The 16,241-nt window shown below is 51.0% G+C and overlaps 1 protein-coding gene across 3 annotated transcripts in view; it reads left to right on the plus strand.

Moving 5' to 3' along the window:
• NHS (NHS actin remodeling regulator) overlaps positions 1–16,241 on the plus strand; it is a 342,634-nt gene that overhangs the window by 224,751 nt on the left and 101,642 nt on the right. The window contains exon 1 of one of the 3 annotated variants that reach the window (XM_045471845.1): positions 14,334–14,662. The exons of the other annotated variants lie outside the window; for them this stretch is intronic. Within the exon in view, the coding sequence (XP_045327801.1) occupies positions 14,629–14,662 (34 nt within the window). The 5' untranslated portion in view covers positions 14,334–14,628. Of the gene's footprint in view, positions 1–14,333; positions 14,663–16,241 lie in introns of those variants that run through there. 3 annotated transcript variants of the gene reach the window in all.

Genomic DNA, 16,241 nt, shown 5'->3' on the forward strand with positions numbered 1-16,241 from the left:
TACCCTCCTCTGAGTCGGGGGGCCCCAGGGAGGAGCGGGTGCGCACGGGGGGCTGAGGAGCTCTGAAGGTGGTGGGTCTGAGGTCCCCGTGGCATTGCCGACACGGGATGTGCGGGAGACAGGTCAGTTTGCGGCTGGGCCACGAGAAAAGAGGAGGGCGTCTAAGCACGGAGTCAGGTATTGACACAGAGGAAGGACACACGGACAGGCAGGCTGAGGTCAGACTCCGAAGCCTCGCCACTCGGTCTCGTTTGACCTCTCTTTTGGCTTCCTTGCCCGTCTTCTTTTCAAGACGCTGAAGAATCATTTCTGCCCCTCCTGGCTGGTCTGCCCCAATCTTGGCTTTTGTGGGCTCCAATTTGCTTCTCCCCATTGGCTCTTAGCCCCAGAGATATCCTTCCCTTTTAGGGTCTTAGTCCTTACTTCATTCCTTCTCCGCAGCTCTACGGAAGGAGTCCCCCAAATGATGGCTCACACCCTCAGCATTACTGACGAGGAAGGTGCCGCTCGGGTCTGTGTACAAGCCTGGGTTTCTGTCTGAGCTCTGCCATCCCCTGCCTTTGTGGCCCGGGCCTCCTCTTCCTCAGTCATCAAACAAGGGGATTGGACCGAGGCATACTTGGAGCTTTAGCATTTTCTGATTCTAAGTTGTCTCAGCCCTCGGGGCGAAGTGAGTGGCCTCTTCGAGAATTAGCAGTAGGAACCGGTATAATAGCCATCAATGCCTGAGAGAGAATGGCTTTTGTTCTTTTGTGCAAGGCCCCTGTGGAGGCTGGGTGGGCTGCAGCTGTTTCAATTAAAAACACACGCAAACCTCCCTCTTTGTTTCGGTTTCAAACCTTGACCGTCTGACTGAGCACATCTGAATTCCTAAGACTCCAGTGTAGATGTGAGGAGGTCCCGTTCCACAAGCCTAATTCACCCCCTCCTCATGTTTCCCGAATTTCGTTTACTGAGGGCAGGAGAGGTTGCAAAGTTTTAGAGATAGGAGGGGAGAATGTATGTTGGCTTATGGAGCCAGTGGCAAGCAGGTTCCAGCGCACAATTATCCATCCCCAACCGAGGGTTTTCTAAACGCCAACGTGTGCTTGTGAGGCCCCATATTTGGGCACACATTTCCGAGTGCCTTCGAGAGAAAATGGCCGTTGGGTAGACAGTCGGCCACGTGTCTGTGGTCGTCCTGAAGCAACATTGCTCCTCCAGCGAGGGCAGGGGTCAGGACCTCCCCCACAAAATCATGCCCTAGGACCTTGGGCAGCTGTCATCCCACTTGCAGCGTCCGGCCCTGCCCAGGGGCAGGCCTACGTTGACAAGTCTCTGGGCCGCTGGGGGTACACTGGGTGAACCCAGCAACCAGACATAGGTTGTGATTCCACTCAGCAGCGGTGGTGGCCTGGCCAGCAGGGCCCAGAGCGGGGATCCTGGCAGCCCGAGGCTATGATGGGTATTGGAGGCCAGATGGCCATGCATTTAGGGCTCTGGAATTAGTCCCAGTCTAAGAGGTCCCAGAGAATGGAACCCTGGGGCTGGAGGCCAATTGCGTGGGAGAGCTCCACGTGAGTTCTAATGCCGGGGCAGAGACGGACTTCTCAGTGGGCCTCCTTTACGGCCCCTGCCGAGTGCTGTTGGTTCTCTGGGCAGGAAGAAGGGCCGCTGCTCACCAGCGTCCACGTTTTCCTCTTCTTCCTGGGCACGCCACAGACCGCATTTCCCGCCCTTCCTTGTGGGTCGTGGAGCCCGGCCCGACTCTGAAGCCCAGCCTCTTGCCCTACATTTCATTGCAGGTGTCTGTGTGGTGGGGGCGGGGGCTGGGGTGGGAGACAGAACCCCGGCCAGGTTAGGAGCCGTAGCCTCCTCCTGATGAGGGTGGGGCTTTGGGTGCCGGGTCTCCCGAAAGGTCTCTCCGAGGTTCCACAGAAACCTGTGTGACTGACTGAATAGAGGCGCGAGTCCTGATTGACAAGATGCTCGGGTACTGGGAGCGACAGAGAGGGCAAAGAGTGACTTACTGACTGGAGAGTTGTCCTGGGGGCCTACTGGTGAGGTCACATTCGTATCCCCTAGATGGTGGTGCCCTCATCACAGATCCTGGCCTCTCCATCTGCCTCCTCACCGTCCCCCCGCCCCCACCCCAGAGGGCCTGTCAGGAGCTCATTGCACCCTCCGTGCTGTCCTTGCTCAGGTCAGCACCCCCTCCGTGCCCCTCAGGGCGGTGAGCTGGGTCTCCATCATGTAGTGGCTCAAGTCACTTCTGGAATCATCATTTACGCTGTAAGCCTCAAACCCGGCTGCCTTCAGAGTCAGGCAGGTAGCTTAAATGTGGGTCGGAGCCAGCCTAGCACGAAAAAGAGTGGTGGAGACTGAGACGTGTGCCTTCTAAGTAAATAAAGGCCCTCAAAGTGAATTAAAAAAAAAAAAATCGTTGTGCTGTCCAAGCCAAATTTAATCCACCCCAAATTGCCCACCACCAAATTAAATCTTCTACTCTTATTTATCTCTTAGGAGGACTGATGTAAAGGCAGAAACCATAAACCATGTCTGAAAATTCTATTTTATCATCTCCCGTGCCTAGCAGAGCATGGTATAAAAATAATAATTAATATTTGATTTGTAAACCTTTTGAGTGATGTCTAACATCCATACAGAAAAGCGCCTGAATCCTACAGATCAGCGAATGATTAAAACGCAAACACACCCCTGAACCCACCAGCCAGCTCGACACCTAGAACGTCTCCTCCTCCTTCCCAAAGGCAGATCCTTGCTTTCTAACCGTATAGAGCTGCCTGACTTTTAACTTAATAAGGATGTAATTGTAGAGCCTGCGCTCTCCTCTCTCTGACTTCTTCTTTTTTTATTTTGAGAGAGAGAGAGCACAACAGGGAAGGACAGAGAGAGAGGGGGAGAGAGAGAATCCCAAGCAGGCTCTACCCTGTCAGCACAGCCCCAGTCAGACCGACGCGGGGCTCGAACTCCCAAACCGTGAGATCACGACCTGAGCCGAAATCAGCAGTCAGACGCCCAACCGACTGAGCCAGCCAGGCGCACCCCGACTTCTTTTACCCAACTTTGTATGTGTGGGATTCACGCTTGCTGCCACCTAGCAGTGGCTTGTTTGTCCTCGGTGCTGTGTAGTCTTCTGCGGTGTGAGAGTGCCAAGACTTCTCTGTCCAGCCCAGCACTCACCAGCATTTGTCTGTTGCTGATTTGGGGCTCTCGCTAACAGTCCTGTAGCACGAGAGAGAGCCTCAGGCAGAACCCCAGGGATAGCTGGGTGTCCGAGGTGGGCAACTGTCCACGGCAGCCGCAGGACTCCTGGGATGGGCCATCGACAGCATCTGCTACCAAGTCCTTCCAGAACAGCAGTTCTTGAAGTTGTCGATCTCACGCCCCCTTTACACCGAAAAACTAGTGAGGACCCCGAAGAGCTTTAGTTCGTGTGAGTTCTGTCAATGTTTATCATATTAGGAATTAAAACTGAGAAGTAAAGAAGTTTTACTTGGTGACGTATTTCAAAATCAACAACAGTAAATACACACTGTGTGTTACGTACATCACATGTTTATAAATGAAACATTTGGCTTCTTGTGTCTGCTTCTGTATTCTAGCTGCTGTGGTGTCACATGTTCCTCAGGACAGCGGAAGAGTAAGAAAGGCAAGGAGTCTCTGAGTATCGCTAGCATGATAATTTTGACTTTGCGGGTTTCCTGAAGGGCTCTCGGGAACCCTCTGCCCCAAATCAGAGAGCCACTGCTCTAGAACACGCCAACCAGCTTGGCCATGGAAACCTCCAGTGAGCAGGCACCCCCAAGCTGGGCCAGTCAGCGGAGGCGGTGGGGGGGGGGGTTGCTAACTTACTCCAAAGCACCGAAACTTAACTCACTTCTTAGCTAATTAAAAACACATATTTTCTTCTCAACACTTTATAATCCTTACTTGTGGTATTCAAATGAATTAAAACGGTGAAATAAAGCATTTAGTTCCTTATTCACACTGGCCACATTTCAAGGGCTCAGTAGCCACATATGGCTAGTGGCTGTCCTACTGGACAGAGCAGATCTAAACTTTATCCTCTGCTTTCCTTATCCATCCCCTCCCTTGGTTCTTCAGTGCTCAGAAGCCTGATTAGGACAAGTTAATCACTCTGATGATTCCTCTAGAAAACTGGTGCCGCAGTCAGTGGCCGATATGGCCGTGAAGTATACCGCTGTCCCCAGCCATCCCTGGAACGGGCCTGTCTCTGATTGGACAGGGCAGGATCTTAAATGGGATGACACCAGGAGAGACAGACCAGGCTGCTAGGCTTGTGGGGACCGAGCCCTGGAAAGTTTGCCAAGTTCGTAAGTGATGAACTCCACGTCAGTGTCTGAAAGATAAAGCGGGTTTTCTTGGCTTTTGTCTTCCTGTCTCCATTCATCGGTATGCTTTCCAGAAGGTAAAGGAAGCAGTGGAAGGAGACTCTAGGCCCAAAGCACGCAGCGTAAAGATGCAGCACTGACGTTAGCATCAAAAGTCGAAGGCAGCAAAAGTGAGTTGACAGGTTTCAAAGGAGAGAGCCCAAGAAAATCTGTAAAGCATTGAAGACTTTGTTCCGTTTGGGAATTGCATCATCTCCGAACCATTTTAAATTCAGGACAATGAAAAGCTACCCCGTTTTATACATCAGGGGATCTCTTACTTGGACTCCCCGGAACGAGAGACGAGAATTCCAAGTCTAGACCATTCGGTCCCGGGACTGTAGGTCTTGTGGCTGGTCACGTGTCTGAGCCTCGTTATTGAGTGGACAAATGAGAAATGACTTTTATCTCCTTCGTGTGCTCTCTCGTGCCCAAGCTGACTGCTTAAGCTTTTAGCCGGTGTTATCATTCTACCATATCCATTCTCCTCATGTTGGACTCATTCACGAATCCTGCATCTGAGTGCATGATGTCATTTCGAATAAATCTAAAAGGAACTGGAAAGCTGCTGGAATCTCCTTATCTGAGGTAGCCAAGCTAAATAAACTTAATTCACATCCATCAGGAGCTCAGTGAGGGCTAGCACCATTCTGGCTGAAATGATTTCATGCTTGATGACATGTGAAGACTGAGGTTTTCCTGGGCTCTTTATTGACCTGGATCCTCTAAGTTTTCTGTTTCCAGGTCCCCTGTGCAGAGTGTCAGAGGATCCAGGACCGCACAATACTGGCTAGGCACACCAGGCCCTTCGTTAGAACGCTCCGTTCTTCGAGTCAGGAATTCCAAAACTAAGGCAGCAGTTGTGCCACCGTCATGAATACATTGGGATTTGGGGAAGCCAGGCCTTTCCTTTAGCGCTCGCACTAAAGGAGTCAGAGCCCTCCAAAGATGGGGCGCGGGGTGGGGGGCAGTTGAACCAGAGTGTTACAACTTTTAGGACCTTGAGGTTACCTTGTGCTTTCTGTCTGTCCCTGAATGGTCTGGCCCTTAAGACCGTTTTAATGTCCTTTCCCCTTTCTGGGTGAAATGCGGTTTTGCTTTTACTGGGATCCTCCAGCAATCGGAAGTCAAGTGCTAGCTGGTTCTAGAACTACGGAAAACCCGATGGTGGTGGTTTTGCCTCCCTTTCCGTGCCCAAATTCTCTTCCACCTGCTGACTCATACCGCTGGCACCACCATTCCAGGTTTGTCCCTCCGGCGTGTGGCCTGGATTGCTGTTAAAATGTAGCCTAGGCGAGGCTAACACTTGGAGCGCTGCCGGGTGTTTTGCTTTGGTAAGAGGAAGGGCCAAAGTAAGGTGTGGACGGCGTGGCATCCCTTGGGGATACAAATGGGAACTTGGGGGCTCTGTTTGTGGCTCAACAGACTGCAGTCCCTTGTCTTAAAACATCTGCATCTGAATGGAATTTGTCTTCGGACTCTCTGCGGTGATCCAGGTAACTTATCTAAAACATTTTTTTTACGTGAGTACACATGACACACGCAGTGTGCGTTTCAGGTGTACAACATGGTGATTCGACAACTCTGTACGTTATGCTGTGCTCACGGCAAGTGCAGCCGCCGTCTGTCACCACGCAGCGCTGTTACAATATCGATGACTGTAGTCTCTGTGCTGTATCTTTTCTTCCCGTGACTTATTCGGTTCATAACTGGAGGCCTGTACCTCCCACTCCCCTTCACCCTCTTGTCTTACCCCCGCCCCCCGTCCCTCTTCCTTCTGGCAGCCATCAGCTCTCTGTATTTATAGGTCTGACTCTTTTTGTTTGTTTATTCATTTGTGTGTTTAGATTCCACATAGGGGTGAAATCATATATTTGGCTTTCTCAGTGTGACTTATTTCACTTCGCATAATACCCTCTAGGTCCACCCGTGTTGTTGCGGATGACAAGATCTCATCCTCTTTTATGGCTGAGTAATATTCCCGTGTGAGTGAGTGAGTGAGTGAGTGAGTGTGTGTACCACATCTTTATCCATTCATCTGTCAGTGAGCGTGTAGGTTGCTTCTCTGCCTTGGCTTTTGTAAATGCCGCTGCAGTGAACATAGGGGTGCGTATGTCTTTTTGAATTAGTGTTTTTATTTTCTCTGGGTAAATACCCAGTAGTGGAATTACTGGATCATGTGGTACTTTTAAAAAAATTTTTGAGGCAACTTGGTAGTTGTTCGTGCCCGAACTGGAGCCCCTGCCAAGGAGAAGGTTCTGGTGCTGAGGGGCAGTTCAGGCCCAGGGTGAGGGTTCTTAGCCTTGCCAGAAGTGTATGTTAGTGCCTTTCCCGTCCCAGTTTGTGGGAGTAGCAACGGGGAGCCATGCAAGGTGGTAGAATCTTGCTTTCAACGTTATTATGAATAGGAACTCCTTATCCAGGGTCAAGGGAAAGTCTTACACAGGGGTGCACGTATGGAGCCCACCCGTGGACTTTCGCACACGTGCGTGCGTGCGCGCACACACACACACACACACACCTGCATCTGCACATGAAACACCTGAAACGCCCAGCAGAGCAAATGACAGGGTAACTGGGATTTCGATTCTGGTTTTGCTTTACTGTTGACTCGGGATTGGGACGTGAGTAACGGGCGTTGGCGAGGCTGTGCGTTCTGAGGCAGGATAGTGCGTTCCCTACCCTCCATCGTTGGGGTGAGCCAGCCCAGTGGTTAGGAGCCCAGCCTGCACCATTTGCCACTTCCACTGCCTTAGGCAAGCTATTTAACCTCTCTGCACCTCAGTTTCCTGATCTGTAAAATGGAGGTAATACTAGTATCTGCCTCATAGAGCTGTGTGAGAATTAACTGAAATTGTACATACGGAGCATTTAAAACAATGGCTGACACATAGTCGGTGCTCAATACATACCTGTTGAGTGGAATATTGATTTTATCGTTATTATATTATTACCGTGAGGAAACTTTCATTACACGGTGGCTTCAGATTTAGTGGGCGGAGCGGGGAGAACCTGTTAAGAATCCCAACTTCTGTTCCTGCAGTAGGGCCAGATTGCCGGGCAGACTCGACTACACATATTTCTCAGCGTCTGACGGAGAAGGGAAAACAACAACTAAATGTCTCCAAACAAAACAAATGATGAAATCCGGGGTGAGGCGGAGAGGGGGATTGACATCTTACGGTGAAATAAAAGCAGTGCTACAGGGAAGCTTCTGAAGAGGCAGTCAAGTCAGGCCTGGGTGTTTTATTTTTCTAGTCCCAGACTTCGGTGGGAGGTATTCAGCTGCTTCTCGGATTCGAATGACCCACAAAAGGAAAGCCTATTGTTCCCTTTTCTCAGCACTCTTCACTCCCGACTCCCTTGTAGGCTTCCTTCCCTGGGTCTCTCTCTGCTCTGATGCCAAAAACCAAAATGGTGGCTCTTCCTTGATGAGAGCCGAGACTGAGTAGCGGTGGGGCTTTGTCGGGGGATAGAGTGCTACATAGACTCTACCTGGCCGATCTCCTGATGAAAAGCAACTGACAGATGGGGATCTGGGGTGTGCTTTATCATCAGTGCTCCCCATTTCTTGACCAGGTGGCGAGGACCGCTTCAACAGACCCTGGCATTGAGCCTGGTGGGGGCTGGAACGGCTGTGAGGCAAGGCCGCTGCAGCCGGGGCCTGCTGGGCCTCTGATTGCCCACACGTGCACATCTGGCCAGGAATCCAACAGATGGGCAGCGAGCAAGGTCAGGTAGCCATCTCCTGACAAGCGGCGGTCGCTCTGAACAAATCACAGTGGCCTAGGCTGCAAATTTTGCTCCGGGGGACAGGGACTCAGACAAACAAGGAGAAAAGGCACCCACCCACCTTTTTCCTGAAATACCAGAGGAATAAAACAGGCCAGTGGCGAATGTGAAATTAGCTGTTGGCCAGTCTCCAAAGGAATTTGACCTCTTTAGGAGTCATCGGGAATATAAGCCAAAGGAAGTTCCGTGGCCCACATCTTCATTTGTCAGGGGAGAAGGAAGAAGATACAGATCACCAGGCAGCCAGATTCCTTGAGTCGCTTATGTTCTGGAGTCTGTGAGTGAGTATGGCTGGCCCTGGGAACGGTTCTGGAACGTCGACTTTGGGCCAAGTCCTGGCACAGTGTGGCATGCAGATGATCACTCTAGCAGGTGCACCGGTTATCTGGCATGCCAGCCCAGCGGCGGTCGCTGAAAGGACCGTATCAGATTCCGAAACCCTTCCTGTAGGGTTAAAACTCTTCTCCAAGACCCTTTCTGTGAAAGGGGAACTCAGGCCGAGTCAGCAAAGGCGGTGGAGACATTAGGGCTTCAGTGGAGAGCATGGCCACAAGCATACTGAGGCCCCTTCTGCTGAGAGCACCCCCTCTATTTATCACTTGAATAAGAATCCCCATCTTAGACTTTGCTTCTAAGTAACCCAACCTAAGAGCGAGTTGGGGGATGGGAGGATTTGGGAACCGCCCCAAACTGAACTGCACATCAGAATTACTTGGGCAGCTTTAAAAATAGAGATTCCCATGGGGCGCCTGGGTGGCTCGTTCGGTTGAGTGTCCGACTTTGTCTCGGGTCATGATCTCGTGGTTCATGGGTTCAAGCCCCGCGTCGGGCTCCGTGCTGACAGCTCAGAGCCTGGAGCCTGCTTCGCATTCTGTGTCTCCCTCTCTCTCTGTCCCTCCCCCACTTGCACTCTATCTCTCTCTCTCAAAAATAAATAAACATTTTTTAAAAATTAAAAAAAAAAAAAAAAAGGTTCCCAGGCCTTTACCTTCAGAGATTCTGATTCAGTGGGTCTAGGGTGGGACCTGAGATACTGGAATTTTCCTAAGTGGATCCTTGATAGCAAGCCTTTGACCAGCGGGAACCACTCATTCTAGCTCATCATTATTTCCTTCCTTAGATCTTTTAAGAAACATTTATTGATCAGGAACAAACCACACAATCTGTCAAAGACACTAAGAAGCCGAGATTTAAGTAAAAGGATCCATAATTCTTGGCAAATCTCTTGAAGTCTAGCATCCCGTGCTGACTTTCAGAACTTTTTGAGCAACTCGTATCTTTACATTTTTGTCCTGAAACGTAAAAAGTCTGGTTGGGAAAGGAAAGACTTTTTGAGGTACCGAGTTGCCATGGAGCTTTCCGAGACAGGAAATTTGACCAAACTTAGAATTTAATTAATGCTTCCCCGTCTCCATGCTTAGAAGTGTTAATGTACGAACACTCCCTCCACAGCCTTTCACTAACAGCCCTGGCTTTTCAATATGATTGGTTGTGTAGATGATTTGGTGATGAAATTCAAAGAGAAATATTTTGTTCTGTTATCAGGGACCCTGTCCTAGGAAGACTCATGGATATGTTCTCATGAAAGGCATAATTCTGAGGAATTTTAAGCAAATTGATTAATTAAATAACTGAATGAAGATGGTTCAGCCTAATGTAGAATAAAGGAGTATTCTAGATTTTGTAATGATAATCATGATAATAGTGATAAAAATAGCAACAAAATGTGATTGCTTGGATTTGCGTGCGTACTATGTCCAAGGCCCAGGACTAATTACTTGGTCTGCATTATCTTATTTAATCTTCCTGCAACTCTTTGAGGTAAATATATCCATTGGGGTTTCATAGAGGCTTCAAAAAAAAACAAGACTTTTGGGGCACCACCTGGGTGGCTCAGTCAGTTAAGCGTCTGACTCTTGATTTCTGGTCAGGTCATGCATGATCTTGACCTGAGATGCCCACAGTTCGTAGGTTCGAGCCCCGTGTTGGGCTCTGCACTGTCAGTGAGGAGCCTGCTTGGTATTCTCTCTCTGCCTCTCTCCCTGCCCCTCTCACGCTTATGCCTGCTCTCGTTCTCTCTCTCTCTCTCTCTCTCAAAATAAATTTAAAAAAAAGATAAAGCTTTATTTCTTTCCTATGTGAAAGAAGTCTAGGACTGATATGGAGACTCAGTAGTAATGAGGGACCAAGACTCTCTCCGGCTCCTGGTTCTACAATTATATTGTGGCCCTCGTCTTGGCAGTCCAAGATGGCTACTGGAGCGCCAGGCATCACAACAGTGGCCCGAGCAGGCAGATGAAAGAAGCCTGACTTTTGTATTCTAAAGAGACTTTCTAGAAACCCCATACTACAGATGTGTTTCTCTCATTGGCCAGATAGCAGCCCCTAGCTACATGGGAGATGTGGACACGTAGCCTTTTGGTTGTATGCCCGTGGACCCAGTTTACAAAATCGAGGTGTTATCAGGATGAGAGAAATCGAACATGGAAGGTTTGGTAGGGAATTAACAGTTTCTGCCGTTGTAGGTAACACTCTCATTACCAGCTTGTAGATAAGGAAGATGAAGCAGGGACTTGGCTGTGCTCATGCAACCTTAGGCGGCAGAGCCACGGTAGGACCCGCGTCTCTGACTTGAGTGTCCTTAACTGCTATTCCCTCCTGCCCATTTTTGCAATTCTGTAAAGCCGTTCTGTTTCCCTAGAGGGGCATTTGTTCATTTCCCATTTTCTTCCTGGCGTGCCTTTACCCTCTTCTTTGCATAAATCCTAGTCAGGCTTCACAGCTCAGCCCCATTGCCCCAGAGAGCCCGTCCTTGCACCCCCAGCTGCTTTCTTCATTCAGTAAATATTTAGTAAGCAGCTACTATGTACCAGGCACTGGTGGAGGCCCTTGGACTTCATCAGTGATAAAGACTCTTTCCAGCTTAATGGCTGTGTAATCTTGATTAAGTTCCTTAAGCTTTCTGAGCCTTGGTTTCTCATCTGTAAAATGGGAATGGTCACACTTAATGCACGGGATTATTATAAGGGTTAAATACGATACTACGTAGTGTAGTGGCTGGCACATGATTACATTTTAGAAAACGGTACCCATTGTGATTGTTGTTACGAACATGTCTGTCTTTCCCGGTCAGCTGTAAAGTTCTCGTGGATGGGAATAGCACCCACGGCCTTCTGGTGCACCTTCTCTCCAGCCCTGTGGGTTCTTCCCTCAAGCAGGGCCCTTCTGGTATCACCCAAATATCTCACCGAAGTGGGGGCTCAGTAAATGTTTGTTGAGGGGATAGAAAGGGTCTCAGTGTAGAGAAGACTTCCTGCTTTCTTACGCTGCTAGATTTAGCAAGCAGTGAGAAACAGCCTCGTAGGAAGGTTTTGTTTTGTTTTGTTTTGCTGCCTGATTTAAGCTGCGAGTTTTGGTGGGTGGTGTGCTAAAGAAAAACAAGACTGAATAATAATCTACTCTGCATACTCCCCCGGAAGGCCACAGAAGGAACATGTATTGTTTTTCTCTTCGGATTTCTTTTTTTCTTTTTCTTTCCTTTCCTTTCCTTTCCTTTCCTTTCCTTTCCTTTCCTTTCCTTTCCTTTCCTTTCCTTTCCTTTTTTCTTTTCTCTTTTCTTTCCTTTCCTTTCCTTTCCTTTTTTCTTTTCTCTTTTCTTTCCTTTCCTTTCCTTTCCTTTCCTTTCCTTTCCTTTTTTCTTTTCTCTTTTCTTTCCTTTCCTTTCCTTTCCTTTCCTTTCCTTTTTTCTTTTCTCTTTTCTTTTCTTTCCTTTCCTTTCCTTTCCTTTTTTCTTTTCTCTTTTCTTTCCTTTCCTTTCCTTTCCTTTCCTTTCCTTTCCTTTTTTCTTTTCTCTTTTCTTTCCTTTCCTTTCCTTTCCTTTTTTCTTTTCTCTTTTCTTTCCTTTCCTTTCCTTTTTTCTTTTCTCTTTTCTTTCCTTTCCTTTCCTTTCCTTTCCTTTTTTCTTTTCTCTTTTCTTTCCTTTCCTTTCCTTTTTTCTTTTCTCTTTTCTTTCCTTTCCTTTCCTTTCCTTTCCTTTCCTTTTTTCTTTTCTCTTTCCTTTCCTTTCCTTTCCTTTCCTTTCCTTTCCTTTCCTTTCCTTTTCTTTTTTTACCTTGTCTGATAGATGTAGTGTTCCAGCAAGCCCTGCTGATCTCTTTTGTGTTTCTTTCCCCCAACTCCTGATTCTTTCCTCCATACTTGTCTATTGCTCACGTTGGTCTCTGGCACCTATGGGAATAGTGCTGCTGGCCTTGTGTCCACAGAAGAAACTTCCAGAAGCCGAGAGGCATTGGGCATCCAGGGTCCCAGAGCTCTGGCCTGCTGGTCCCACATACAACATTCCACAGAGGGCTACCACCGCTTGTGTCAGAACCGCATCTCGGGTTCGCTGACCACCGAGCTCCCTCCATTTTGTCTTCTCAGCCGGGCCTTTTCCTCGGCCCTTCTGCAAAGGTGAAAGGCAAGTTCACAGGATGCGGGGCCTTCGTTCTTCCCCGACATCTGGTTTGATTCTGGGCAGCTAAATAGTGGCTCTGCCATGAACAACAAAAGCTAATTCACTGTGGTTTTTAAACACCAAGTGCAAATATTTTTCCTTTTCAGCTTGGGGTCACTGGAAGGGAAAAAACAGGGCTGAGAAGGAGATTAACCTTTTAAAAACTATTATGACTTCCCATAGAAAATAAAACAATGGCATCATTTCCTTCCATTCGTGAGAGTCTTTTTGGGAGTGATTGTTGTTTGAGGCGAGACTGGGGATCCGAAGAAGATTTTTAAATACTGTTTTCACTTGGTTTTCTACTCAAAAGCCCACCATGATTGCTTTTGAGAGCCCACCCAAATCCCAGTAAAGCCCAGGGCCACCCTCTTTGCTTTCTCTCTGCTCTTTGTCCCTGGCTGACTTTGCCTCCACCTTCTCTCCAGCCCTGTGGGTTCTTCCCTCAAGCAGGGCCCTGCTGCCCCATGAAGTGGGGGGAGCGCAGGCAGGGGTGCCCCAATCAGCTGTACCGGAGGCAGTGGCCAGGCCATCCGCCGATGCCACCGACCGGTACTCGGAAGGCTCAAAATTCTGTCTGGGGCACTTCTCCAAGGTGCCAGCCAGACTTTGTGTTGATTTGGGCTGTCTTAACGCATCCCAGAACCTCAGCGCCATTCAACTGCTCTTCAGGAATGAAGTCACCCGTCCTGGCTCTGGCTCCACATGACTGAGGAGCGGAAGCATCAAACTCAGGGAGCTGACGCCATGGGCAGAGGCCTGGCGACCCTCTGAGACGAAAGCCAGGCCGTCTGCCTCGCTTAGTTATTTCGAGTGTTCTCTCTGGACTGGAAAACAAAGCTCTTCTCTGACTCGCCCTTAGTTTTGCTTCTTTCCTTCTCTCTACCCTTCCAGCTTTTGCACGTGGGCTCAGTTGCTGGGTTCAGGCGGGACGATGACATTAAAGCTATCGGAGCAAAGCTGTGGACATCCCTGAGTCCTCCCTTTCTGAGGACTCCAGAACCGGTCTGAGCAGGCTCCAGAACGGTTGGTGTCTGTGAAGGGGCTCAAGCGTTCTCGCCATGTACTTGACCCTTGACATCGGCATCACGAGAACCTCACATACTGATACAGGTGGTGTGTGTGTTGGGGGTGGGAGGGGATCAGAAATTGACTTGCAACCTGAAAAGAGCAAACTCCGGTTGTATCCTGCCCCCCATCCTTTCAGGCTGTGCAAATATTTGCAGGCCTGCTCACCGACCTAAAATCTCACAGCCAGGTGAACCAGCCCCAGCCCGGTGGTGAGGGGAACGGCGGGGCGGCGGGGGGAGCCGTGTGGTGATGGCATGGGCTGTACCCCTTCTTACGCCCGGACAGCTGGCACGCGGGCTGGGGGGCTGCGGCTCCCTGGGTGGCGGTATTCGTCCAGCTTCCTGTCTCTGGCAACGTGCAAGTGGTTTCCGTAGCCACGTGGCCCTTGGCAGAGCTCATCAAAGGGACAGGACCTGAGATTCTGCATGTCTCACGGTTAGCTTAGCTCTCAGGTGACACGGATGCTGCTGACCCCTGGCCGGCTGCACTTGGAGCGGCGAGGCCCTGGAACAGTCCCGCCGCATTCCGAGCGCGCGCAGGGCTGGGAGAGAAAGTGCTAAGCCCCTCCTCTGGAGACAGGGTGTGTCTGAGGCCGCCCCGGAGTCCCGATTTGCCATTCAAGTGAACCCAGGGGGATTAGCAGCTGGCCCAGCACTTGGGTGAGACCATCTCCCCCTCCGGGGGGAGTCCCGGAGGCAGCGCAGATGTCGTGTGAAAATCTGCCACCCTCCTCGCCGAAGGTCGCCCTCTCTCGCCCTCCCGCCCCCCTGCTCTGCCTGCGGACTTCAGCAGATCAGCTTTCAGCTATCTGGGAGTCCGGGAGGGCTCTGGGTAGAAGAAAAGGCCCGTCCTGACGGAGCGGAGCGGGAAGCCAGCATGCCTCTGGCCTGCTGCGTGCCCCAGGATGCAGGTACCCGGGGCTCGAAGCGGTTCGGGACAAAGGGGAGGGAGCCGGGACGAGCCAGGCCCGCCGGAGAGGGGCCGGCGCCGCGGGGCCGCCGCTTCCTGCTCTGCGGGAAGGAGGAGCGTGTTTGGGGCCGAGCGGGAACCCTCTCACCGGAGCAGAGGTGAGGAAGGGCGGCCTTGCCTGACCCTCAGGGCCTGCCGTCGCGTTTGGGGCCAGAGACGCCTAAACTCGGGGACGCCGGCTTGTCCGTCCGCCTGGCCGGCCGAGTGTGCAACTTTGTGCGCCTTCCGAGGTGTCCGGTGGCTTAAGACAGAGGACGAGCGTTTCTGTCTCCTCGGCTTGCACGTCTTCCAGAGGGCCCGGAGGGCGGCCCAGGAGGGGGCCCGGGCAGTGTTCTCCTGGAGCCTGGGGTGGCCGGGAAGAGGCCTGCCTGTCCCGCACTCCACCCGCCCCTCCCGTCTTGTTGGAACTCCTCGGTGTCCTGCCCTCATCCAGAGAGTCCCAGGGAGACTTCGGTATCTCCTGTGGCCCCGAGCGAACGGCCTTGAACTTCGAGTGCTCAGGCCCCACCTCTTCGATTTCTAGCTTCTGTTCCATCGGAAATGGCCTTAGACCAGTCGAGAGCCTGTCTTGACTTCTTCAGTCCTCTCCCCCCTCCTTCACGATACACCTTTATCGTGTGAGGTCAGCCACACAGTCGACCCCCGTTTGAAAAGTACTGAACTGTTCACATACTGCGCCCGGGCCGCCCTCCCGTGTGAGCTCAGGCTCCTGGACGTTAGGGACAATGCCTCTCCTACATTTCTTGTATAAGCTCCACCCCCTCTCCCCTGTCGTGGTGAGCATGCGGTGGTGGTGGCCGGCCGGCCGGTAGGCACACTGTTGAGGCGCCCGCTCTCCTCGCCCCGGCTGACCCAGCTTATTGCACACCTGCCTCCATCTCATCCCCGGACACTGGTGTGCACACTATGGGCGCGCGAGCACGGGCCTCGCCACCACCAGTAGGCTCGTCTGCGGCCCTGCCCAGCTAGAGCCTTGTTCCGCCCTGCCTTCTGGGAACACTCCCTCCGAGTTGCTTCTCCAGGCGTGGTGATGAGGAGGCACTGGTTTGTGCCTACTTGGTGACCTGAGATCCCCTAGGAGAGGAAGGCTACGCGCCCGTGGACCAGGCGGCTTCCGGCAGGTGCCACCGAACCTCTGTCCGTTTCTTCAGGGCGTCGTGGTATCCGAATTTGGGGCTGGAGAAGTTGTTCAAATCCAAATCCCTGTCCGTGATATCACTTGTACTAACGATGAATACCATCATTCGATGTGCAGGCCATACCTCAGACCCACTAAGTCAGAATCTCTGGGCATAGCCCCGGACACCGGGGCGCTGTTTTCAAAGCACCCCAGGCAGACTCCAGCGTGCTGCCAGGGTTGGTACAAGGTAAGAACTCCACTCCCACTTGAACCCCCAGTTTCCCTCCGGAACCCGAGTGAGACAGTTAAGGACCTAAGTTCACACATTTGCGTAAGGATCAGCGGATTCCGGGGAAAGTGTCCAACAGCCAAGTACGATTCGTCAGGCCTGAAGGACTGA

This window comes from Leopardus geoffroyi, chromosome X (assembly GCF_018350155.1).
Source record: "Leopardus geoffroyi isolate Oge1 chromosome X, O.geoffroyi_Oge1_pat1.0, whole genome shotgun sequence".
NCBI classification, from domain to species: Eukaryota; Metazoa; Chordata; class Mammalia; order Carnivora; family Felidae; genus Leopardus; species Leopardus geoffroyi.